Source organism: Mastigoproctus giganteus, chromosome 2, assembly GCF_048544385.1.
Source record: "Mastigoproctus giganteus isolate SK-2022 chromosome 2, ASM4854438v1, whole genome shotgun sequence".
In the NCBI taxonomy this organism is placed as follows: Eukaryota; Metazoa; Arthropoda; class Arachnida; order Uropygi; family Thelyphonidae; genus Mastigoproctus; species Mastigoproctus giganteus.
Genome location: NC_143576.1, coordinates 170,473,958 through 170,499,329, shown reverse-complemented (window position 1 = coordinate 170,499,329; position 25,372 = coordinate 170,473,958). Strand labels below are relative to the sequence as shown.

At 38.3% G+C, this 25,372-nt stretch overlaps 1 protein-coding gene across 1 annotated transcript in view; it reads right to left on the bottom strand.

Moving 5' to 3' along the window:
- The window catches only part of LOC150089740 (transmembrane protein 72), a 110,143-nt gene that overhangs the window by 46,503 nt on the left and 38,268 nt on the right, over nt 1-25,372 (bottom strand). The window contains exon 2 of the mRNA XM_090368775.1: nt 24,889-24,949. Within this exon, the coding sequence (XP_090224901.1) occupies nt 24,889-24,949 (61 nt within the window). The remainder of the gene's footprint in view (nt 1-24,888; nt 24,950-25,372) is intronic.

The following is a 25,372-nucleotide window of genomic DNA, read 5'->3' as shown; positions in this document are numbered from 1 at the left end:
CTTCCAAACAGCTGGTTACTCTGTACAAATTGTAAATCTGCCCTACCATATAATATTGTTCCCACATTTGAGGCAGTGCCCCCTAAAACCTCTCTCAGGCTTCAAGATTCTATTAAAAAGAGGGCAGTTAGATTAATTAATCACTCATCTCTAACAAAGTCTCACCACTCTGTCTCATAGACATGTTTCTATTGCATGCCTTTTCTACAGATACCTCCATGGACACTGTTCTTCTGAATTGGCCTCTGTAATTCCTGCTCTCTCTTCCAAAGCAGCCTGAACATGTGCTGCAACCAGTCAACATCCTTTTACTGTCCAACTTCAAACTCACAGAACAAACTTCTCTTCTTCCTCATTTATTCCTTCAACTTTTGAGTGTCACCTTTCTGGAATAATACGTATTTCCTGAAAATTACAATCTACAGAAAGTCAAGTGTAAGGGCAACAAATATCCTCTTTCATCTTCTCAACCTTCAACCCATGCATAGCACTAAGTACTATAGGTTTTAATATCTTCTGTGCTTGGGGGTTCTCATAAAAAAAATCTTGCAGGTCATTCCATTTTGTATTGTTGTAATGCCACACAACATGAGGTTAAGAATGGCCATGAGAGGAAGGCTCTATTGGAGAGAGACCAGCACCATCACTTTGGAAGGGTTATTTGTGAGAAAAAGATCAGAGCATTGATTGTGTGGTTGTGTTTGTCGGTATTCTGGTAGGTAAATGAATAATCTGGGTGAAGTCATTAGTAATTGCATAAGCCTCAGCATCTCAATCAGCTGGGTCTGTGTGACTAGAAAACTGAAGCCAGTTGGAGTTATGAACATTAAAATTGCCAAGGAAAATTACCTCATTGTTAGGAAATTTGGACTGGAGAAAATCAAGTTTCAAAGAAAGGAAATCAAAGACTTCTAGGTCATTAGTGGCAATGAGAGATTGATAGAGACAACAAATGAATTTGAAAAAATGGGGTAGTGAAGTTTCAAGTCAGGGAAGATCAAAAAGAGATTCTAAATTGCTAAGCCTCTGACAGAAAATATCAGAGCTATATGCACAAGTACTACCTTTGAAGTGAAAGGAATCATACAGTGAATAATTAGGACAACTGAGATGAGCAGTGGTTGAATCTACCATTAATTGGAATTCTGTCAGAAAAAGTAAGAGGGATTTGGCAGACTGTAAGTGGAAATGGACATCACTGAAATTGGAACTCAGCCCATGTATATTTGTGAAATTAATGAGTTTTTGAGTGTTTCTTAGGTTTAGATCTTTTCACAGATAAGTTTGATCTATTAGTTTAACTATTCATGATGTATTTAGTAAGAAAAAGATAAGGGAGGACATCTTGTATGAAGTAATGAAATTTTTGGATATAGCATAAACACAGCAAGAATATACTCAGCTCCTTGACATAATATGGCCTCAACAATGCCTCCCACCTGTCAATATTGGCAGAGTGGAGGCAGCAAGGCTATACACTAGCTGATCTCGAAGCCTTATCAACAGATACAGTCCTTAGATTAATTTATCAATAGATGCAGTGATTTATCAATAGATTATCTAGTTATCAATATTTTCGGTCCAGTGGACTAACTAATAGCTAGCCTGCAAACACCATTTTAGAGCTACACCATTGAAACATAAGATTGGATCTTGCCATGATGCCCATCATAACTTCAAAAGACATCAATCATACTGCATGATGGAAGAGATGGGGGAGTTGCCAGAGCTTTGCTCTAGAGACTAAACATAGGTTCCACCACTTCAAGCTTCCAATAAGCAAAGTGGTGGTATTGCACCGGTTGATGAGAGTCATCTACCACCAAGTATTGCCTGGTAACACAGAGCAGCAGCATTCCTCCGTGTTGTTGTGGATGCCATAACTCAACCTCTGCATATGCTGGTTTGCACCTGGGTGGTCACCTGTAGTATACTATGTACCGTATTTCAGGACAGGACTTGGATGTGGGGGAGGGTATACCCAGGGTTACTAACAGTCCAAAAATTGTAAAGGTGCAAGTAGAGTGTGTGGTTGTCACAAAATGACCGGACTTTGCCAAACTCTACCACTGCAAAACTTTTACTTTCTCGACAGCTCCCCTCCGCAATGAGGAAGATGGCCTCCTTCATGAAATACCCCTCTATCTGTCAACTTCCTATTTCCAGGTGGACAGTCAGCCTATCATCTGCTTTCTTTATTTCATCTGTTCCCTCCTATCCTTGGCAATGTCAATTAATATTTTGCAAATTAATGCTCAACGTGTACGAGCAGTTGCCAAGGAGAAAAGAGTTGTGGCTATGGAACGTCAAGTGGATTTGATCTGCTTGCAAGAATCATATGTTATAGGTGGATAATGTGTCTCAGGTTATAAGTTGGTAGGATATCCCAAATCTGTGAGATTGGTGTACATAACAGAAGAGAAACCTAAGGTTGTGATTCTTATATTAAATGATAAGCTAACAGCAACAGTTATTACCAGTATGAGTACTCCTTTTATGGTTTGTACTCATATCTATTTATGGCTTTTCTTTCTATTTAATTTCTATGTACTGTGCTCCTTCAGAAGATTTTCAAGTTGCTTTGAATACATTGGAAATGATTTTTGTTACATTGGGAAATGCAAATATTATTTGCATGGATTCAAATTTATGGTTTAGTATTAGTATTAGTAACGGCCGCATGGTGCAAGAAAGCCTATGGCTTATGCTGCACCAGCCAAAAAAAAAAAAAAAAAAAAATCCGAACAAAACAATGATAAAAACAAAAAAAAAAATAAATAAATAAAATAAATAACTAAATAATAATAATTAATAAATAAAAAAAAAAAATATATATATAAATAAAAAGGAAATTAAACCTATCATCCTATGCGCTTCCCTTACCCGAAAGTACTATCCAGATGACCTTTGAATTTCCCCAAACTGTCGGCCTCTACCACCCATGAAGGCAACTTATTCCAGTAATTTATAACTCACTGGCTAAAATAAAACTTCCTGCAGTCCAATCTAAACATTTCCCCCCGTAACTTGAATTTATGTCCCCTAGTTCTAGCATCATTTATAATCTTGAAAATTTTGTCCTCATTCATTTTACTGATGCCTCTCAGAGCCTTTAACACCTCAATCAAATCTCCTCTAAGGTGTCTAGTTTCCAAACTCTGCAACCCACATATTCGAAGTCTTTCTTCATAAGGACGCCCTTTTGCCGATTTCACCAGGCGAGTTACTCTTCTTTGCACCCTTTCAAGAAGCTCGATGTCTTTCTTTAGGTGCGGTCTCCATACTTGAACACAGTATTCCAAGTGTGGTCTAACATAAGCCTTATATAATGGGATTATCACGTCCCTATCTCTACTTGCAAAAGTTCGATAGATCATCGATAGGATCATCGATTTAGTGGTCATGCAGATTCACGAAGATCAGTTTTGGAGGAATTAATTCTCTCCTATGAATGGAAAGAATTAATTCCTCCAAAATTCATAGTCAATCAAAAATTTATATAACAATTTCTTCAACTAATATGCTTAGACATATAGTAAATTGGGATGTAAAATTGGACTATACACACAATTATCACAGAGCTATTATGTTTGCAGTTTGTAAGATTCCACAACTTTCTGACTGTCAATTTCTTTCTGAACTTCATAGATTTTCGACTAAAAATGTTAAGCGGGAGAAATTTAAGATATCTCTGGATCTTGATTTTACCCCGCCATCTTCAGTTGAACTTAATAGGTTAAATGTTGCAGAATATGTTCATATCTCTAAATAGGCCTACAAGGCTGGGACAATTCATGTTGATGATTAAACTTCACACCAGCCGGAAGATAAATAAATTTTCAATACTGTAACTAAAAACACTTTATTTACAATAAAATAAATATAGAATAGATATATATTTACAATAAAAATAAAAATAAATAACACTGATAAAATATACTAAAAACCTAGAAATTAAAAGCAATAAAATTTGCTGTAGCTTTCGGAGGCAGCAGTCTCCTTCCTCAGTAGCATATGTCTACTGTGCGGCACATCCTTAAATAGCAGATCCACGGCACACGTCACATGGTTCCACGGTTGGAATTTTCCATTTGCACACCGGAACTGGAAATGGCTCGGGAGCGCACTAGCCGAAACCATTCATCATGTCCAAGAACGACTGTTTCCAGGAGGGGGTGTAGACATACACCTCCCTATCCCTATTAATAGTATTGCTAGCTGCCCCAATATATAAGCCCTCAAGCCATTTATGGTTCCAGAACCCCTGTGCATGATCTGTGATGACAGCATCCTCCGGGGGAGTTGCACATAGTGATATCTCGGGTTAAAGACCCCATAGGCGCCTCCGTAGCCAGGTGGGAAGGAGCAGCAGTGCGTCGCACACGCTTCTTGATTAGACCGGGGTTCGAGCCCGTCACCACCAAATACGGAGGATACAGAAAGGTCAGGGAATGACCACCGCATATCCCGGAGCAACATGGCCTTAGTTGCTAATGCTCCTAAAAAAAAAAAAAAAAAGACCAACCAAATAAAGACCCCATATCCAAAGCCAGCAGTGGGGTAGTGTACGAAATTAAATGCCTGGATTGTGGGGTGTGTTATGTGGCGACTGAAAGACTGCCTGTGGGAGCATGTAAATGCAATAAAGTCTGCAAATTATGGGAAGTCTGCTGCGGCAGAACATTTCTGGGAGAAACAACACCAAATTTCCCCGGAGGATGTTGTCATCACAGATCATGCACAGGGGTTCTGGGACCATAAATGGCTTGAGAGCTTATGTATTGGGGCAGCTAGCAATACTATTAATAGGGATAGGGGGTGTATGTCTAAACCCCCCTCCTGGAAACAGTCGTTCTTGGACGTGATGAACGGTTTCGGCTAGTGCGCTCCCGAGCCATTTCCAGTTCCGGTGTGCAAATGGAAAATTCCAACCGTGGAACCATGTGACGTGTGCCGTGGATCTGCTATTTAAGGATGTGCTGCACAGTAGACATATGCTACTGAGGAAGGAGACTGCTGCCTCCGAAAGCTACAGCAAATTTTATCGCTTTTAATTTCTAGGTTTTTAGTATATTTTATCAGTGTTATTTATTTTTATTTTTATTGTAAATATAAAAATAAAAGGCAAGAAACGCCCAGGCAGACCGAAAATGGCATGGCTAGATAACATCAACACCTGGCTTCACATGACAACAGCACAAATTCTACACGCAGCGCTAGACAGAGAACAATATCAAAACGAAGTCGCAAACGCCATTCGGCAGCAGTAAAGAAGAAGATTGTAAATATATATCTATTCTATATTTATTTTATTGTAAATAAAGTGTTTTTAGTTACAGTATTGAAAATTTATTTATCTTCCAGCTGGCGTGAAGTTTAATCATCAACAGAATATGTTCATTACATACATTCTTCTGTATATAGGGCTATTCTACGAGAAGGAAAATAAGTGGACCTAGGACTGAAACATGGTGGCCACCGGAATTGAGTAGATTAACACATCAAGCAAATATTGCCAGGCGAAATTATCAATGACATAGGGATTGGCATATTGAGGAGGTAAATGTGCTTAGGGAGGAATATAAAGAAAAACGGAAGATTTACCATAAAGCGAGATTTTTGGAACAGAAATTGTTATCTTCGAAAATCATAGTGACAATGATAGGTAATACTGATACTTGGGGTCTTGTGTACTGGGTTACTCATGACAATTAATCCAGAGGTTTATTATACGGTCGGTGTGGGACATGCAGAGACAGTACACTGGAAAAGTTCAATTGAGGTAATTACAAATAATTTATTTCCAGATGATGATCAAGATTTTGATACCTGTGAACAGCATGATTTCATCAGGATAACAGTTTATATATTGTGGCACGGATGTGGAACTATTTTCATTAATGGAACTATCAGTTGCTATTTCTAAATGAAATGCACAGAAGTGTCCCGGCATTGATCTTATAGAAAACATTGCAACTGTAAAATTTTTTGAGTTCTATCCAAATATATTGTTGATCTCTATTAATAAATGTTTTCTGGCTGGATACTTTTCAACAATATGGAAAATTGCTTTATTAAAAATACTAGAAAACTGGAAAGTCAAAATCCGATCCTAAGGCCTATTGCCCTATCTCCTTGCTCTCAAATTTAAGGAAAGTATTTGAGAGACTCTTGGCTCCTAAAATAAAGGAAAATTTAATAAAGCATGGTCTTTGTTCATTACAGCAATATGGTTTTAGGAAAATTTCCCCTGAGGCGGATGCTATTACAGCATTGACAAGTCATTGCAGAGAGTCACATTCAGTGTATGAAATGAATATTTTCGGGGATTTTGAGGGTGCTTTTGACACCTTATGGTAGGAAAATGCCCTCAGGTCTCTAAGAATGGCCGAGTGTGATAAGTAAGCATACTCTGTGATAAGATCATATTTTGAAGCAGGCCTATTATGGTTAAAGCACAAACTCAAACCTATTCAGACATATCTTGAGACGATGTCCACAAGGGTCAGTTCTTGGTCCCTTGTTATGGAATGCAGTGCTGGATCAATGGCTTACAAAAGACATTGAGTTTGGTTTTAAAGTAGCATATGCTGATGACTTAGTAGTATGTATATATGTTGTATATATATAGAGCTAATCAGGTATTAAATGATCTCCTCAAATGGGCAATAGTTAATAAATTGAAAATATCAACTTCTAAAACCAAATTCATGATTTTTAAGAGTAAGTTTGATTACCAAAGGCCACCTACAGTTTTTATTTCAAATAAATTAGTCCCGTATGTAGAGATTTCGGAATCATCCTAGATGATAAGCTAAACTTTCAAGCACAATTTTGGTTTTCTTGCAAAGAAAACTAAAAATTTTACAGCTGCTCTTTTCAAGATTTCAAGATCAGAGTGGAGATTGAATAAAAGAACTGTTTATAAAAGTTTATATTTTATAAAAGAACTTTATATTACTCTGCAGTTTTCCTCTCAGTTATGACATATGCTTCTAGTGTTTGGGTGCATCGTGTTATCAATGTTAAAATGAGAACTAAGTTGATATATGTACAGCATTCTACATTTGTTTCTTGTATTCTGTATATCTTGTAAACTCTTCTGACCGTTTGGTTGTCCCGGAGTATAAACAGAAAATTTATTTATTATTACTGACCACAAATAGAGTTAAGAGAACAGTGTCAAACTATGCCTTACAGGTATTGGTTGACACTGTTCTCTTAACTCTATTTCTCTTAACTCTTAACTCTATCACAATTTCATTTATTCTTACTAGATATGGCTCATTCAAAGAGAAACTTTGTCAACTGAATTCAGAAACTGACCTTTTTTGTATTTGTGGAAAACCAGAGAATTGGCTGCATATTCTTTAATACTGTCCCATCTATGAAGAGGCCCATGCCTTGCTGTCTGTATAATGATGTACCAAATTTGAATGAGAATAACGTATATGTTCTTTTGGATTCTTGGGGAAATTTCATCTCCTTGCAGTATTTTGCGGCCAGTTTTTTTTCAACAAGGAGATTGATTTGATTTTTGTGGCGCAAAAACAGCAAGGTTATAGTGCGACAACAAGGAGAACATTTGTGAACTTACTTAGGCAGCAATCTTAATAAGTTAGATTAAATATCTCAGGCATGATGGATAATAAAGCAGACAACAGATTTTTCTAAATGGAAATTGTAGTAGAAGTTTTTATGGAAATGAACTGGACTCTCTCTCTCTTTTTTTTTTTTTATATAATTTTTTAAATTTATTTTATTTATTTATTTTATTTTTTATTTTTTCAGACAAGTATTGCACTACCTCTTGTGGGAATGATAGCATGCCACTCGAAGGGTATGGTCAGTTTGCAATTACATAAGGGTTTTTTTTTCCCACAGATCTGGGCAATCTGTGCATAATGGGTAAGCATCCACTGTAGGTTTAGCACTACCTCCAGTGGATGCTGTTTGAGACTGGACATAGGCTCGGCTGTTTGAGACTGGACATAGGCTCGGCTCCTTGTGCCAGTGGATGGGCACCGGGCAGCAGTTGTCCAGGTGATGGATGCTCCCTGGTGGCAAAGAGGTTGACATAAAAAACACACTACAGTACATTCACTAATTCACTACTAACACACACTAATTCACATGTCAAGCCCATTTTACAGAGTTCTGTATATCAGTACAGTCATACTAGGACTATACATATATAGGAATGGAGACAGATTATTTCTAGGAGTCACCACAGACCAGGCACACATACACATGTTCCCTCCTACCACCCCTAGACCAAGTAGATTGGCCGGGCACGTAGCTTTCTGTTGTTTTAAGCAAAATATAAGTGAGAAAATTGAATTTTTGATAGGCTGTGCTCACACAAACTTTTGTTGTGACCTGGAACTATCCTTGGAGGCCTTCACTTCCACGCAGTTCGAGATGGATGGCAAGGTTTATCCTGAGCGGCTGGAAAGGCCAATGCTATTGGTAAATAGCCTAAAAGACGGTGGATAGGAAAAAGGAAGCACAAACTGTAAGTGCATTTTGTGGAGTTTGCTGCGAGTTCAATTTGGCTTTGTTTGTTTGTTTGTGAGTTCAATTTGGTTTTGGGACTCATTCATCAAGCAAAAGAATTTCAGTTTGTTGTGAGTTAGTTTATTGATTGCTAAAATTTATCTTCAGTTAATTTTATTAGAATTTTGTGAGTTAATATTTTTGTGAGTTTAGAGTTGAGTTAATTTTATTAAATTTTTTGAAATTGAATTTTATATTGTATGAATCTGTTCTATCATGGCTGCACAGCCAAGAAGAAAACATGCTCTGAGAGCAATGGAGGTGGATGAAGTGGGAGATAGACAAGGCACTGGAGATCAGGTGCCTCTTTCTAAAACATTGCAAGTGAGATTAGAAAAATTGCCTGAAGAAGAGGTGAATATTGATTATTCAGAGATTTCTGGAGAGAGTGATAGTAATTCTCTGGTGTTAAAGGAAATATTAAATCAGAGAACTGGTGCTAAGAGGGTGAAAATCGAGTCAGAGGAGGAAGAAGATTCAAAGAAGCATTTAGTGATATCAAAAAAGTTAGGCAGGATTTAAATGGTTTCTTGTTTTGTGATATGAACAAGGTGACAAGGGTTGCCATGCATGCCCCTTTGGCATGTGGGACCTCCTAGAATCTAAAGCTGTTAGAATTTATATTGAGAATTAAGTCCTTAAAGCTACAGTAAAATATTGTGAAGCAATTGGAAAGGTTCAAGAGACATTTGCAGATGTGGTTAAAGGTAAGAACAAGTGAAGATGTTCAAAAGGAGGTGTTACAATCTGTGAAACCAGCTCTTAAAGAAGTTAAGGTGAGAAGAATGTGAACCATAAGAGATAGTAGGGTCATACTGGAAGTGGAGACAAAAGATGACATTAAGAAAACAGTAGATTGTGAAATAATTAAGCAAAATGGCACGAGAACAGAAATTCCGAAAAGGTGGGAGCAAAGGTTATAATCTATGGCATTGAGGAAGAGATTGAGAAGGATGAGTTTGCCACAGCTTTATGAAAGAAATATGGCAAAGACAGGTATCACTAAAAGTCAATTTGAAAAAAGAAATGACTATAAGATCGATGTCGAAAGTGGTTAATAGGGACACAAGAAATTGAATAATAGAAGTGTCAGTTAGTATACGAAAAATTTTAACAGATAGAGGCAGGGTTTTCCTTCACGGTCCTCATACAAAGTTAGAGATATTGTGATGACAATAGTGTTTTAGATGTTTAGCTATTTAGGCATGTGGACAAAAATTGTAAATTCAAAACAGTGTGTGGTCACTGTGTGGGAGAAGGTCACATCTATAAAGAACCTTTCCTTTACAAAAGGAAAGGCCAATTTGTATAAACTGTAAAAAGCAAGATAAGAGCACTGACCATTCTGTGCAAAGTAGAGATTGTCCAGGGTACAAAAGTTATGTAGAACAAATGAAAAATAGGATAAATTATGAAATGGTGGAAATTAAGGAGGGGTTAAAAATCGTACAGATAAATGGTCATGTTTATATTCGGTGGCATTGCAGTTGGCAGAATGGACAAAAAAGAAGGGATGTGACTGTATCCTAGTACTGGAGCTGCACACAGTGGAGAATAAGGTGAGAGGATATCCTCAGGCTTACAAAGTTGTGCAGCATGGTAAAGGTTGCCAGGCTGCAATTATAGTGTTTAATGATGATTTGTTTGTGACTCAATTACAGAGTCTCAGCTTTTCACATGGGGTGTGTGCTGAAATAGTTGGATGGCTTTATTTAGTGAGTATTTATTCCCAGTTCCAGGAAGAGCCACAGGGCTATCTGCAGTATACAGATAAGGTGTGTGTTGGGTGGAACTGATGCATTTGTTTCTCCTGCAATTGCTGAGGGGGGGGGGGGACTGATGTATTTGTTTCAGCTACACTGAGTGAAATCTTTAGGAGTCTTCCGTATATGTACATCCTAAGATATTTTATAACATAATACATGTATTTTCTTGCTTCTGGATATAACAGTTTTCTATCTTGTATTTGTGGATTTTTTTTTTTCTCACATTTACCCTGCTAAAGTTTTAGAGAAGGCCAGACTATAATTGTGTGGTTGCCTTGCTTGACACAAGCATGCTCCTCCTTGGATCCACAATTTGGGCATACTAAAAGAGCCCAAATTGCTGGCACTTGTAACATCTTATTTGGTTTGGAATGTAAGAATGGATATGACAGTTTAAACATCCAACTTTTACTGATTAAAGAAAGTTCCCATATAATTCTTTTGTCTGTGTGATTTTCTCTAACTCTTGGAATTTCCTTTTCTAAGGCATTAGAAAGATGTCATTTCACCATTCTGAAATAACATCTTTAGAGATGAGTGCGGTATGATGGGATGTCTTGATAGGAACCCCACCAAATGAGGAGTTTGAGGAGAAATAGAATTTTTGCAACTTTTAAGCCCTGGGGAATGATCTTCCACCCAAGTTTCTGGCTCCACTATCTGAAGATAGTAGTTTGGTCAGTTGTGTTTAAAAAAAAAAAAAAAAAAAAAGAAAAAGAAAGATGGATTTCCTTTCTGTCTTTGTGTACTACTTGCAGGCCAAGCACAGCTGTGGAAATGCAAATGAATAATAATTAAAAGCAATATTTATTTTGAAAAATACTCAACAGACCTCACTAAAATTGCTTGGTCACTGAAAATTATGGGGCACCTTGGCCCACTGAGGCAATCATGGAATTCAAACAAGTTGTCTATGCCACAAGGCCAATTGGTAGAGACACTGTCAATGGCTAAGCCTGAAAGACAGAACCAGGGTTCACCTCCCAAGGGCTTGTTTGACAAGAACACTTCCACAGGAAGAGGCAAAAGAGGAAAGCCACACTGAGCTCTTTCAACTTTAAAGTATAAAGTGTTGATGGAAAAAAAAAAAAAATAGACCTAGCCAACAATCAATTACCTCTAAGATATTGTCCTTCAGAAGAGTGCAAGGAATTTTTGGCCCACATAAGAGTAGCAGTGATATGCACAATAACCACATCAAAGCTGGCTAAGATATCACCATTTTGAAAGCTGTACAGATGTATTAAGGCATCCTAAGAACAAGCAAGGAGAGAATGCCTAATAAGCATCTGGAAATGGCATACCTGGAGTAGTAGTAGTGGTGGCATGTGATGCAAGAAAGCAAGTGTATCAGAATTCAGTGTGCTCAACCCATTCGAGGCTTTATACACCTCAATCAGATCACTGCGCAGGTGCCTAGTCCCAGCTACTGCAATTTGCAGACCTTAAGCCTCTCTTGGTAAGAGGCTCCCTTCATTCCCCTCACCAATCTTGTTGCCCTTCTCTGTACACACTCAAGCAACTCTACATCCTTCCTAAAATGAGGCCTCCAGACCTGTACGCAGTACTCAAGGCTTGGCCTGACCATTGCCTTATACAGAGCGACAATCACCTCCTTTTCCCTGCTAGCAAAATTCCTATATATCATTGACAAAACCCCATGACCTGCCCTGGCAGCCTGTCTGCATTGCTCAGAAAACTTCATATCTGACTGCACAATTACTCCGTCTTTTTCATTTTCTACTATCTAAGTGTAGTACCACACAGTTGGTACGTTTCTCTGGGGTTACTTCTACCCATATGCAGTACTTTGCATTTGTCAAGGTTAAACTTCAGTTGCCACTTCTTAGCCCATCTGCCCAAATTATCTAGATCCTGTTGCAGTAGCACACTGCCATTACTGTCATTAACAACCCTGCCAACCTTTGTATCATCTGCAAACTTTGACATTAAGCCTGATATACCTTCATCAGTATCATTGATAAATATGCAAAACAACAGAGGACCCAACACCGAACCCTGTGGGACTCCACTAATAACATTAGTCCACGAAGAGCAGCACCCATTAATTACCACCCTCTGTCTTCTCCCACTCAACCATCCTTTTATCCATTGTAGCAACTTACCCTTAATACCATTCTGCTCCAATTTGTACTCCAATTTGTACAATTGGAGTACAAATAGTCTTCCATGCGCAACAGTGTCAAAAGCTTTCCTGAAATCCAAATATATGATATCAAAATTATTTTTTGCATCCAATTCCTTTGTAACCACATCATAATATCCTATCAAATTTGTCAGACAAGACTTTCCCTTAACAAACCTATGCTGTGTCTGAATTATTGCTGCAGTCCTGTAGACTGCAGCAATAATTCTACTATCTAAACAAGTTATTTTAACCTTTCAGTTACTAAAATTCTGTTTCAAGTCTTCAGCCATCCTTTATGTATGTAGTGGATAGTTTATTAAAAATTTCCCATAGTTAACTGAATATTTTGCATGATGAACTATAAAGCTTACATTACTAAAATTCTTAATCCCACAGGCTAGCAAAAATAAAAGCTATGGACCATTAATGCATACATGTCACTGGTTTAGAAAACATACTGATCTAGAATATGGCCTCAAATTCAAGTTGTGATAGAGTTATAAATTATGACAGAAATCTGTACAGTTTTCATGACTTATAAGAGGGATTCTTCCTCGGATTACTCACCTGAGGGGACATAAATTCAGAAAAGACAATTGTAGGATACATGTGCGGAAATTTTCCTTTAGCTAGTGGATGGTTGTTAGTTTGAACAAACTTCCATCTGTTGTAGTGGAGGTCAACAACTTAAATAAGTTCAAGGCAGAACTAGACAAACATTTGAAGTGAATGAATGGGTGAAATGAGAAGGGTTTTTTTTTTTTTGGCTGATGCTATATAAGCTTGCTTTCTTGCATTATATGCCCCCTAATGCTATAATGGTATCATAACTCTGTGATAATTCAATGTAAAGCTTTGAAATAAGAAGAGTCAGAGACAGTGCATACTAAAATGAGAATAAACCATTATACTGCATTAAAGCTTTATCTGTCACACCGTGATCATATTTACATTTCGATGATACAGAGGAGTTCAATTAATGGATCTTATCATAGCACCAAATGATAACCAGTTGATCATTCTGCCTGCATTGTCTCCAACTACTGCAGGTTCTTGCTGGTCCCATCAAGTCTCCTAATTCAATGCTAAATATTAAATTGATTTAAAATGCTAATCAATGTTTTTATCACTGAACAGTCAGTCCTCGTATAACACTACACAAATTCAATCATACACGAATTATAAATAAGGGAACAATATCGTATATAACACGAACCGAATTCGCTTATGCATGACTTCGCCTTTGTGTTTACAAGAAATGGCAGTCGAACATGGAATCATCCCAACTGAACACAACACGATAGGAATGAAGAGAAGATTCTGAAAATGTATTTATGTTTTTTTATATCAGTGAAGGGGAAACACATTTCACCATAATAATGTAAAAATCCACACAATTCCAGCTATCGGTATTCTCGAAAATGCCATTAGATCGAGTTTACTACCAGTTTATAGATTCCACTAGCAGAAATGCAACTGGAAATTGTTTTTATTGTTTTATGGTAGTAACCCCCAGAAATGTGCTTTAGTAAAATGTGAGGTGTTAATAGTGTATCTCTGCCTTTACGGTGTTGTTCAGGTGTTGGTCAGGAGCGGGAGTGCAGTAGCACACACTCTTTGAGTAGACCGGAGTTCAGGCCCCTGACTGCTGAATACGGTCGATCTGCCAACCCACAATGGACCAGCACGGCAGATTATGGTCCATTTCCCTCAGTATGAATTGTTGAGGAGGCTTCCATCCTGCAGTGGGTTGATAATGGCTGCACTTCACAGTTGCAGGATTGATATGTAGAAGTTTGCCTTCTACCAAATATCTTCTTTTGTCTTCTCAACCTCCAATCCAAGCACGGTACTAAGTACTATAGGTTCTAATACATCTCGTGTTTGGGGTTTTCATAAAAAGTAAAATAAAAAAAAAAAAATAATAATTAGGCCACATCTTTAGTACAACATACAGGTCTGGAGGCAGCCTCACTTTAGGAAGGACAAATCTGCTAGAATGGGTGCAAAGAAGGGCAACCAGGCTGGTGAAGGGAACAAAAGGGTTCTCTTACCTATAAAGGGCTTCAGTTGCAGGGTCTCAAGACTAGGCACCTGTAGGGAGATCTGAACGGAGGAAGTTGAATGTTAATGGCATTCTTCCACTTGCTGAGACTACACACGTGAGTGAGCCCAAAGTCTAGTTGAGGAAGGATAGTTGCAAGATTGATATGTGGAGGTTTGCCTTCAGCCAGTGGGTGGTTGATTGTTGGAATGGGCTTTCATCTGTTGTTCTGGAAGTGAAAGGGTCCAATAAATTCAAGGAAGAACTAGACAAATTCTTGGAGCATATGGTTGGGTGAACTGTGTAGATTTTTTTTTTTTTTTTTTGGCTGATGCTATATACGCTTGCTTTCTTGCATCTTTTGCCATTACTACTAGTACATGATGTTGCTGGGCATTATTATTTAATAAATAACATTGTTCATAATGAAGGTAAATCCCCGTGTGAAATCTGTTCTTTAAAGTGAAACAAATTTTTCTACTTCTGTAAAAAGTATACGAATCTTAAATTTTCTTTGACATTTTTGATTACACATATTTTAAATGTGTAATCAAAATTAATATTTATGTAAATCATATTACCATAACTTACCAGGTCTGCTGTCTTTATAATCACTGCAGAAATGGTAAAGGAAGTACCATGAAATGTCTGAGAATAATCTGTAATTCTTGAAGAAATTAAAAGCAGATTATACTCCAAGCAGGTTTAAGTACTCATTATTTCACCAATTTCCAGTATAAAAAATTGTGTGTATACCCCCTGTACACACGAAAGATATTTTATGTGTAAACATCTTTGACAACACCTACTAAATTTCGAACAGCTAGAACCGAAATCATGAACGATGCAATTTATGCTCATGCCCGCTACTTACTCTACCGAATCAATGTTAGTGATAAATAGAATACACACACCTGCTGCTTACTCTACTGAATCAATTTTTGGAAGAGGTTAGGCCAATAAGTCTAATTACGAATTTGTTGCAGCCATTTGTTGAATAGTATTATCACAACAATACAAGAATTTGTATTGTTACAATCATACTATCATGTTACTCTGTCATGGTTTGTTGCAAATTATACATGTAGCACTACAAGATCTGCAAGAAACAACAGTATCCATGCATAATACGCTATTGAAGGCTCAGGATCTCAATGAGTACAAGCACGAGATGGTAACGCTGCACATTCCATTTCGCAATGAGGAAACAGAGATGCTGTCAGAGATGACATATATGTCAAGACCTAAGATGACAATGATGAGCTCATACGAGATCGTAAATTGTATGAATCGGACTTGTACATTTGCAAAATGATTAAAATATGTAAGATGATGTATCAAGACAATGATGCCGTTGACCCTGACAACACATGCGGCAATGATCTGCATAGCCTTGTAACACAACTGTGACCCCTTTCAAAACTTTTACAATCGACCCAACAGAGAGATGAATGAGGATCTAAAGCTCACCATGCTCAACCGACTCAGCACAATTGCAAAGAAATGCAAAAACTTGATGACAAAACAATTCAAATATTCTTGACTGGCCCAGCTGGTTGCAGAAAAATATTTATGATCACCTCTTGATGGAAATATACAACCGCTTCAGTAATACAGACGGTTACTGTAATGCCTACATTATATGTGCTTCAACTGATAAGGCTGAAGTGCATCTAATGTAATGATCTTGGATGTGCTCAGGGCTGGTTTTTCCCAGCTCTGAGCACATCCAAGGTCACTGTCCTTAAGATATCCATTTCTCTGGTTACCAAAAGGTTTCTTCCATGGGTGGCAATGGTTAGCCCAAAGCTCTTAAACAAAAAACTACGTTAGTAGTTTGAAAGGCATCATTTTACCTGTATCTTATATTGTGCTCTTCCTTCACAACGAGTTGCCATGTATTGCACTACCTCATGGCACCGTTTCAAGGCTTGTTGGTCTTTCATCGGTGGGTGGGCAGGTACCCTGGCAGACATGACAATCCAGTTGCAAAGATAATCCCACAATACGAGAGATGCCAGAAGGTGTCGTGATAATATTTAAGTAAAATTAAATGCAACAAGGCATCATATCTTTAAGAGTATAATAACCTATATAATATTGGTGTAACACACCATAGACAACAGTTAAACAAAAAACTATGTTAGTAGTTTGAAAGGCATCATTTCATCTGTATTTCATATTGTGCTCTTCCTTCACAATGAGTTGCCATGTATTGCACTACCTTGAATAAGTAACGCTTCACTAAAAGAGAAGACTACTTGAAATAATTTTCATATAATTAATGAGGCAACTCTCTAATGGTGTGTGAACAGCTGCAGGAATATATACAATCAAACTATGTGAGAATGGAGAATATATACATGCAGTGAGTTTTCACGCACGCACGCACACACGCACGCACACACACACACACACACGGTCATATCTATGAACCATTTTTGATGGGTAAACATCTTTGGTGGTACCTACTAAATTTCGAACGGTAGTAAAATCAACATGTCACGATTTTCAGATGCAGAAATGATGTCATTTCCATTTCATAACAAAGAAAAATGGAGTTGGACGAGGAGATTGTGCAAAGGATCATGGGAGGTTATCTTGCAGATCAATTACTACATTTTGGACGGTAGTAAAATCAATTTGTCATGATTTTGCAACATGGAAATGACATCATTTCCATTTCATAACAAAGAAAAATGGGGTTAGGAGAGGAGAATGCACAAAGGTGCAATCATTTTAGGTGAACTTGGATGTGATCGTGCAAAGGATCATGGGAGGTAATTATTATTATTATTATTATTACTAGACATATAGGGCAAGGAAGCCTGAGGCTTATGCTGCACCAGCTAAAATAAATTTCCACGTTGGATGTGTTCAGAGCTGGTATCAACCAGCTCATGGCGCAAAAACGTTTATGATTTGGGGCATACCACTTAGGTGGCTTTGGGCTAACCATTGCCATCCGTGGCAGAAACCTTTTGGTAACCAGAGAAATGGATATCTTGCCAAATTTAAAATAAAGTAAGACATTTAATATTGTTGTTGTAGTTCGGTTTAACGACACAAGGGCTACTACGGCCAAATTGTGTCTCCTAATCGTTAATTTACAAAAAACGTATTGCTAGAGAGATTAAATTATATACTTCTATACAAACCAATATGTTTTAGATATAATAAAAGTTCTTCAATATTTGCTTCATTTCCTAAGATGCGAGATAAATCAGGTGATATATTCAATGTAGACAGTGACTGAAAAGTGTTTGACCGGATGGTTGAATGCAAGGGACAATCAACCAGGAAATGACGGACTGTAAGTTGCGTCTGACAGGATGAGCACTGTGGTGGGCTTTCTCCCAATAATAGGAAGAGATGAGTATGGTGAGTGTGTCCAATTCTCAGTCTTGCCAGTACTACTTCCTCTCGTCTGTTTCTTCGGAAGCCAGACAGCCACAGCTTTGGGTCTTCTTTTATTTGGTATAGTTTATTGTTAGTGTCACTTTTCCAGGTCTGTGACCATTTATTGTAGCAGGCTTTGCATTATGACAGACTTAAAATCAGAGAAAGGAACCTGAGGATGTTGTGAGAGCGTGGTTTCCGGATGTTTAGCGGCAAAGTCAGCACTTTCATTTCCCGGAATGCCTGAGTAGCCAGGGATCCAGCAAAATCTGATTGATTGATTGGACACACTGCAAACGAATAGCTGGGAATGAATCTGTTTCAATGTAGGGTGAGAAATGGAGGAATTCTTCCTTATGGCAGAGACAGCACTAAGAGAATCTGTGTAAATTATGGCAGATGAGATGGAAAGCTCAATTATCTTACTAAGCGCTAACTTAATGGCATATAATTCGGCTGTGAAGACGCTGCAGGCAAGCGGTAGAGTGGCTGAAATTGTACATAAAGGGAAAACCGCCGCAGCACCTACCGTACTCTCAGTTTTTGAACCATCGGTATAAATTTTACAGGCATGGTTGTTCATAGCATGAGCTGAATGTAACTGTCTGATATTGCAGGAAGGTATATTTTTCCCCCACTGGAGGAAGTATGTATCTTGAGAGACAGACGCATATGTCCACGGAGCAACAGGTGTAGTTGTGTCTTGGAAAATTTCATTTAAATTGATATTCCAAGTCTGAACAAGCTCTTTTATCCTGATAGAGGCGGGTCTATTTTCATTTGGTTTGCTCTCATAGAAGACGTCCCAACGGGTATTATAGAGATACTCCCAACTTGGGTGCGATGGTAGACTCTGGATCTTAGCAGCGTAGCGAAGCAATAGTGTTTTTCTACGCAGATGTAATGGGGGATCATGCGCTTCAATATATAGACTTTGGATAGGAGAAGTCCTGAAAGCTCCCAGCGCAGTCCTCAGAGCACTGTGGTGGATCATATTTAGCCGTTTTAAAGTAGTGCTCCTGGCAGAGTCATACACTGGACAACCATAATCTAGTCGTGAACGGATTAAACATCTATAAAGATGCAACAAAGTACACCGATCAGCTCCCCATGACATAGATGAGACCGAATGAAGTATATTTAAATGCTTTAAACAAGAAGTTCTCAAATAAGTGATGTGAGCTTGGAAATTTAGTTTGCGGTCTAGTAATAGTCCAAGAAATTTAACGGTATTAACAAGCGGGATTGGAGTATTGTTTATTTGTAGTTCAGGTTCCGGATGGAGAGCTCGCTTCTTGCAAAAGTGAGTGACAGTGCATTTCTTTTCTGACAATCTGTAACCGTTCCGTGAAGTCCAGGCCTCTATTTTGGTTATGGCTAGTTGTAGCTGCCGTTCAATGGTATTCATACTTTGAGATTGACAGGAAATGGTAAGATCATCTGCATACATATAAGTTTGAACAGTTTTTGGGATATCTCGTGTCATTGTGCTAACTCGGATTGAAAACAGTGTTGGACTGAGTATTGATCCCTGCGGAACTCCCTCTTCCTGTATGTGAGATGTAGAGAGGACGTTTTTGTATCGGACTTGAAAAGGGCGCAATTGCAGGAAATTTTGAATTGTTTCCGGCAAATGGCCCCGAAGCCCCAGATGGTAAAGGTCCCTAATAATACCATGACGCCATGTTGTATCAAATGCCTTTTCAAGATCTAAATTGACCATGACTAGATGTTGTTTCATGAAAAGGCATTGCGGATATGAGATTCGGCTTTGATAAGCACGTCCAGCGTTGATCTATTTTTCCGAAAGCCATATTGTTGTTCTGGAAGGAGATTCTCTGACTCCAGGATGTAGGTGAGCCTAGTATGAACCATCCTTTCGAAAATTTTTCCCGTGCAGCTCGTAAGAGATATTGGCCTGTAATTTTCAACACAGGAAGGATCTTTTCCTGGTTTTGGTAAGGCGATAACGAACGAATGGCGCCATGAAGAAGGATAGGCATTTTCGGTGAAGATCCGATTATAAAAAATTAATAGAGTTCTCAAGTCTTCATCAAGTAAATGCTTTAGCATAATGTAATGAACTCCATCTGGACCTGCAGCGCTATTGGAAGATCTGTTTAATGATTCTTGAAGTTCTATTAATGTAAACGGTTGGTTGTACGGCAGTGAGCGGCGCGTGAAGAAGTTGATTTTATACCGTTCCGCACCTGCTTTGATGTTCTGGAAGGTGGACGCATAGGTGGCAGAAGCTGATATTTTTGCAAATGATTCTGCTAATGCATTTGCAACTTCTTCAGGAGTAGAAATGTCTTTCCCTCTCCAATGAAGTATCGGAGTGGGCAGCCGAGTAAATTTGCCATTTAATGCCTGTATTCTTTTCCAGATGACTCGTGTATCCGTGTCTTTGGTAATGGTTGAGGCAAAAGCAATCCAAGAATCCCGTTTCGCTTTCCGCCTAACTTGTCTAGCTTTCGCTTTGAGTTTTTTATAAGCAATTAGGTTACTAGTGGTGGGATACTTACGGAAATTATTCCAAGCACGGTTTTTTTCCTGTTTGGCAATTAAACAATCTGTATTCCACCAGTTATTTCTGTGTTTGTGATAAGGCGTGGATTTTGGAATGGAACCATTAGCTGCAGTGAGAATCTGATTGATTATATAAGTATTTACTTCATCAATATGTTGTCTTTGAACATAACATCTGTCTAAGAGTATTTGGGCAGAATAGCCTCCCCAGTTTGCCTTTTTAAACTGCCAGTTGGATCGTTGAACAGGATTCGGAGTTACTCTTGTTTGTAGTGAGCAAATAATTGGAAAGTGATCACTGTTTAAGGGATCGGTTAAAACTGACCATGTCATGATTGGAAAGATAGATGGTGAACAAATTGACAAGTCCATTGCAGAAACAGATCCTGTTGCTAGGTGTATGTAAGTAGGAGATCCAGAATTTAATAAATTAAGATCATTATTGTTCATGAATTCCTCCATCAATTTGCCTCTTCTATCCATTGTAGTAGACCCCCACAATGGATGATGTCCATTAAAGTCACCAAAGAGACAAATTGGAGTTGGGAGTTGTGAAATCAGGCTGTCAAGTTCTGAATGCGGAAGTGGTAGAGATGGTGAAATATAGATGGAAACAAGGGTAACTGAAATACCAACTGCAATATGAGCTGCGACAACTTCTAGAGTGGTTCTCAATTGGATCGGCCTGGATGGAATGTCAGAGTTAACAAGAATAGCTACTCCGCCACGAGCAAGAGAGTTTGAACTCCTATCTCGTCTGTATATCACATAATTTGAAAATTTTGGTGAAATTTGGGGTGACAAGAAAGTTTCCTGTAGGGATACACCTATGGGATTGAATTTAGCTAGTAAATCCCTTAAGTCATCAGAATGACTACTTAGTCCTCTGCAGTTCCATTGTATGATGTTATACATTATTTAGATTTAGCTGAGGATGATTCGTCTGACTGTTTTTTGTTCGTGGGACATTTCTTCCGGTCTTTTTTTGGGAATGTGGGGCGTCCAATATCCATGGTGTCACCTGCATGGAGTTCTAGAATGGGCTCCTCGTTTCTTAGCAGCTCATCTACATCCATATTATTGGTAGGCGATTCCATTTTTTTTGAGACTGAGTGAGATTTTAATTGTTCTTTTTCAACTGAGACTAATGGGGTATGAGTGGGAATACTGATTGGAGTATTTGTGGCTTCGCTAGTTTTTTTCGGAGGATTATCTTTTTTAGAGGTTGAAAGTGTAAATTTAAGCCAATTCGCTAGAGAGGTGTTAGGCGGAACTGATACATCCGTTTGAGCTGCAGTAGAAACAAAGTTTCTAGTGCGAGCTGCATAAGAACGACCACTAGGCATGGTCGACATAACTTGTCTACGTGCCTCAGGAAAAGTGACTTTATTTTCAATTTTGTATTTTTGAATTTTCTTTCCTGTTATCCATAGCTCACAAGTTTTGGAAAAGGCTGGATGACTTCCTTTGCAGTTTGGACAAACAGGAGTTTTGACTGAACAATCCGCTTGGGTGTGATCTTTAGAGCCACAGATGGGACATATGGCTTCTCCTCGACAAGCCTGCTGGGAATGGCCGTATTTCTGACATTTAAAGCAACGAACAGGGTTCGGGATGTATGGTCGAATCCGGCAGTTTAAATAACCAGCTTTAATAGAGGATGGTAAGTCTGGAGTGCTAAATGTCAGAATGATGGATCTTGTTGGAGTAAGATTTCCATCTTTTTTCGTCATGATCCGTTTTACATTTACAACTTTCTGACTGCTGAGTTCTTGGAGTAGTTCTTCTTCGGAGACTGTAATTAGGTCCCACTTGCTGATGACACCTTTTGATGAATTTAGTGTTTTGTGGGGAGTAATTTCTACTGTCAACCCACCAAATGTTGTTGTTTTTAACAGCCGCTCAGAATGTTTTGAGGTGGCTCTTTCTATCAGAAGGTCTCCGGATTGCAGTCTTTTAACCATTTTTGGTGATCCAGCAATTGACTCCAAGATTTTCTGAATTAAGAATGGTGACAACTTACCCACAGATTGGGCAGATAGGGAATGAATCACCAGGAAGTTTGGGCAATCGTCATGACATTCTGCTTCTCTTCGCAGTCTTTTAGGTTGACTTGAGTCATGGTCAGGTTTAGAATCTTCCGCTCTTGAGCTCAAAGGCTCTAAGTTTGGATAATGATTTTTATCCATGATCGCTCCTTTTTGCCCTGGGGGTTTGCCTTTACCACCCAGGTTACCGGCCCCGCCACGGGGAGGCAGGAGCAGTGCCGCTTGGTGGCCAAGCGTAGAGTTAGTAAGTTAGTACAGCTAGCTAAATTAAAGAAAAAGGTACTTGCCTTCTTCTGGGCTCTCTTCTTAGTGTTTTTAAGTAAGTAGAGCTACTTAACAGAAAATATTAATTTTAAGAGAAAAACAAGGAAAACTCTGTCACTTGGAGGAAAAACGCTTTATAAACTCGCAAGAATCGCTTAGCCACGGAAACGCTTGGCACCCGGGGCCTAAAACATTTAAAGCAAAGGATCATGGGAGATTATCTGGTTGAGGAAAAAAGTTTATGATTCAGGGCATACCACTTAGGTGCCATGGAAGAAACCTTTTGGTAACCAGAGAAATGAATATCTTGCAAAAATTAAAGGAACGTAAACAATTTAAAGCAAACGATCATGGGAGGTGATCTTGGATGTGCTCAGAGCTGGCATGAACCAGCTGATTGCAGAAAAAACATTTGTTTCAGGGCATACCACTTGGGTGGCTTTGGACTAACCATTGCCACCTATGGCAGAAACCATTTGGTAACCAGAGAAATGGATATCTTGAGGACAGTGACCTTGGATGTGTTTAGAGCTGCCATAAACCAGCTCTGAGCACATCCAAGATCATTACATTAGATGTACTTCAGCCTTATCAGTTGAAGTGCATATAATGTAGGTGTTATAGTACCCATCTATATTACTGAAGCAATTGTATATTTCCATCAAGAGGCAAATCATAAATGTTTTTCTGCAACCAGCTGGGCCGGCCAAGAATATTTGAATCGGTTTTCAATTTGGAGATAACAGGCTCCAAATTACATGTATGAGCAGAATATTTTGCTTGTCATTGGCCATTCTCATTAAGTTGCAGAAGTCCTTGTTGGTCTTCAAGTTTTCAATTGTGCAATTGTGCTGAGTCAGTTGAGCATGGTGAGCTTTAGATCCTCATTCATCTCGCTGTTTGGATGATTGTAAAAGTTTCGAAAGGGGCCGCAGTCACATTACAAGACCATGCAGTTCATTACCGCATGTTTCGTCAGGGTCAACATCATCGCTGTATTGACACACCATCTTACATAATTCAATCATTTTTCGAATGTCCAAGCATGCTTCGTCAGGGTCAATCATCACTGTATTGACATACCATCTTACACATTTCAATCGTTTTTCGAATGTCCAAGTCCAATTCCTACAATCTATGATCTAGTATGAGCTCATCATTGTTGTCATAGATCTTGACATATTTCATCTCTGACAGTATCTCTGTTTTCTCATTGTGAAATGGAATGTGCAACATTATCATCTCAAGCTTGTACTTGCTAAGATCCTGAGCCAAGTCAGAGTTTCAATACCATATTATGCATGGATACTGTCGTTCCTTGCAGATCTCGTAGCTCTGCATGTGTAATTTGCAACAAAGCAATACAGAGTAACATGATAGTATGATTGTAACAATACAAATTCTTGTATTGTTGCAATCATACTATTCAACAAATGGTTGCAACAAAGGGGTAATTAGGCTATTGGCCTAACTTCTTTCAAACGTTGATTCAGTAGAGTAAGCAGCGAGTGTGTGTATTCTATTTATCACTAACATTGATTCAGTAGAGTAAGTAGCAGGCTTGAGCATAAATTGTATCCTCCATGATTTCGGTTCTAGCTGTTCAAAATTTAATAGGTGTCGTCAAAGATGCTTACACATAAAACGTCTTTTGTGCTTGCAGGGCGCACACACAATTTTTTTTTTTTTTTTTTCAATGATGACACACTTCACATTAGCCACTGGCACTCAGAGAATTTCTGGCTATGTATAATTTCTGCTTAGCAGCTTCACTGACCTTAATATGGCAGAGATTAATGGAATTTGGGAGAATGGAAATCCTTGAATTGTAAGTCTTTCTTGTCCACAAAAGGAGTTGCAACTAATGTTAAAAGTTAATGTCTGTCGTGCAGTTATTCTCACACAATTACTGATAACCCCAGGACAATTTCTTTTTTTTCATTTTTATGGTGTTTTTAAAATGAGATAGAACTTCATAAACACCCTGCACTTCAATTTTATTATAACAGATCTATCTGCATCAATATTCCACATGATGTAATCAGCACACTTTTAAGCATAATAATGGTACATGATACTTTCATAATAAAAACTAATTTGAAAGCTAAAAATGCTATATTATAATATACATACAGAACATAGACTCCTAATTGTTGTCTGTGAAAGGCCACATCTGCTCCAACTCCCCACATAACTGAAAGAAATAACAGAGTAGTCAACTACCAAGATTTCAGAATTCATTATGAAGTTAAGCTAGTGGGAAAAAATTAATTTAGAAAGAAAAAAAATCATGATTAGCCTGATTAAAAATAAATATTGGTAGTAAATAATAACCCCAAGTGTACTCATAACCATACATGTGTTATGTATGTCTGCGGAAGCACATATTCAAAGGCTAATTTGCAAGTTGTGCTTGCAAAAAAAAAAAACCTGGACTAACAGACCAGGAGACCCTACTCCCTCTACCTGAGATCAACTAACTAGAGCCATAACTAAGGAGAACTTTAGGAATTCCTCCAGTCATCAATGGAAATGAAACTAAGGCATCTCCAAATGACAGTGCGTAGCACACGCTTCTTGATTAGACCGGGGTTCGAGCCCTTCACCATCAAATACG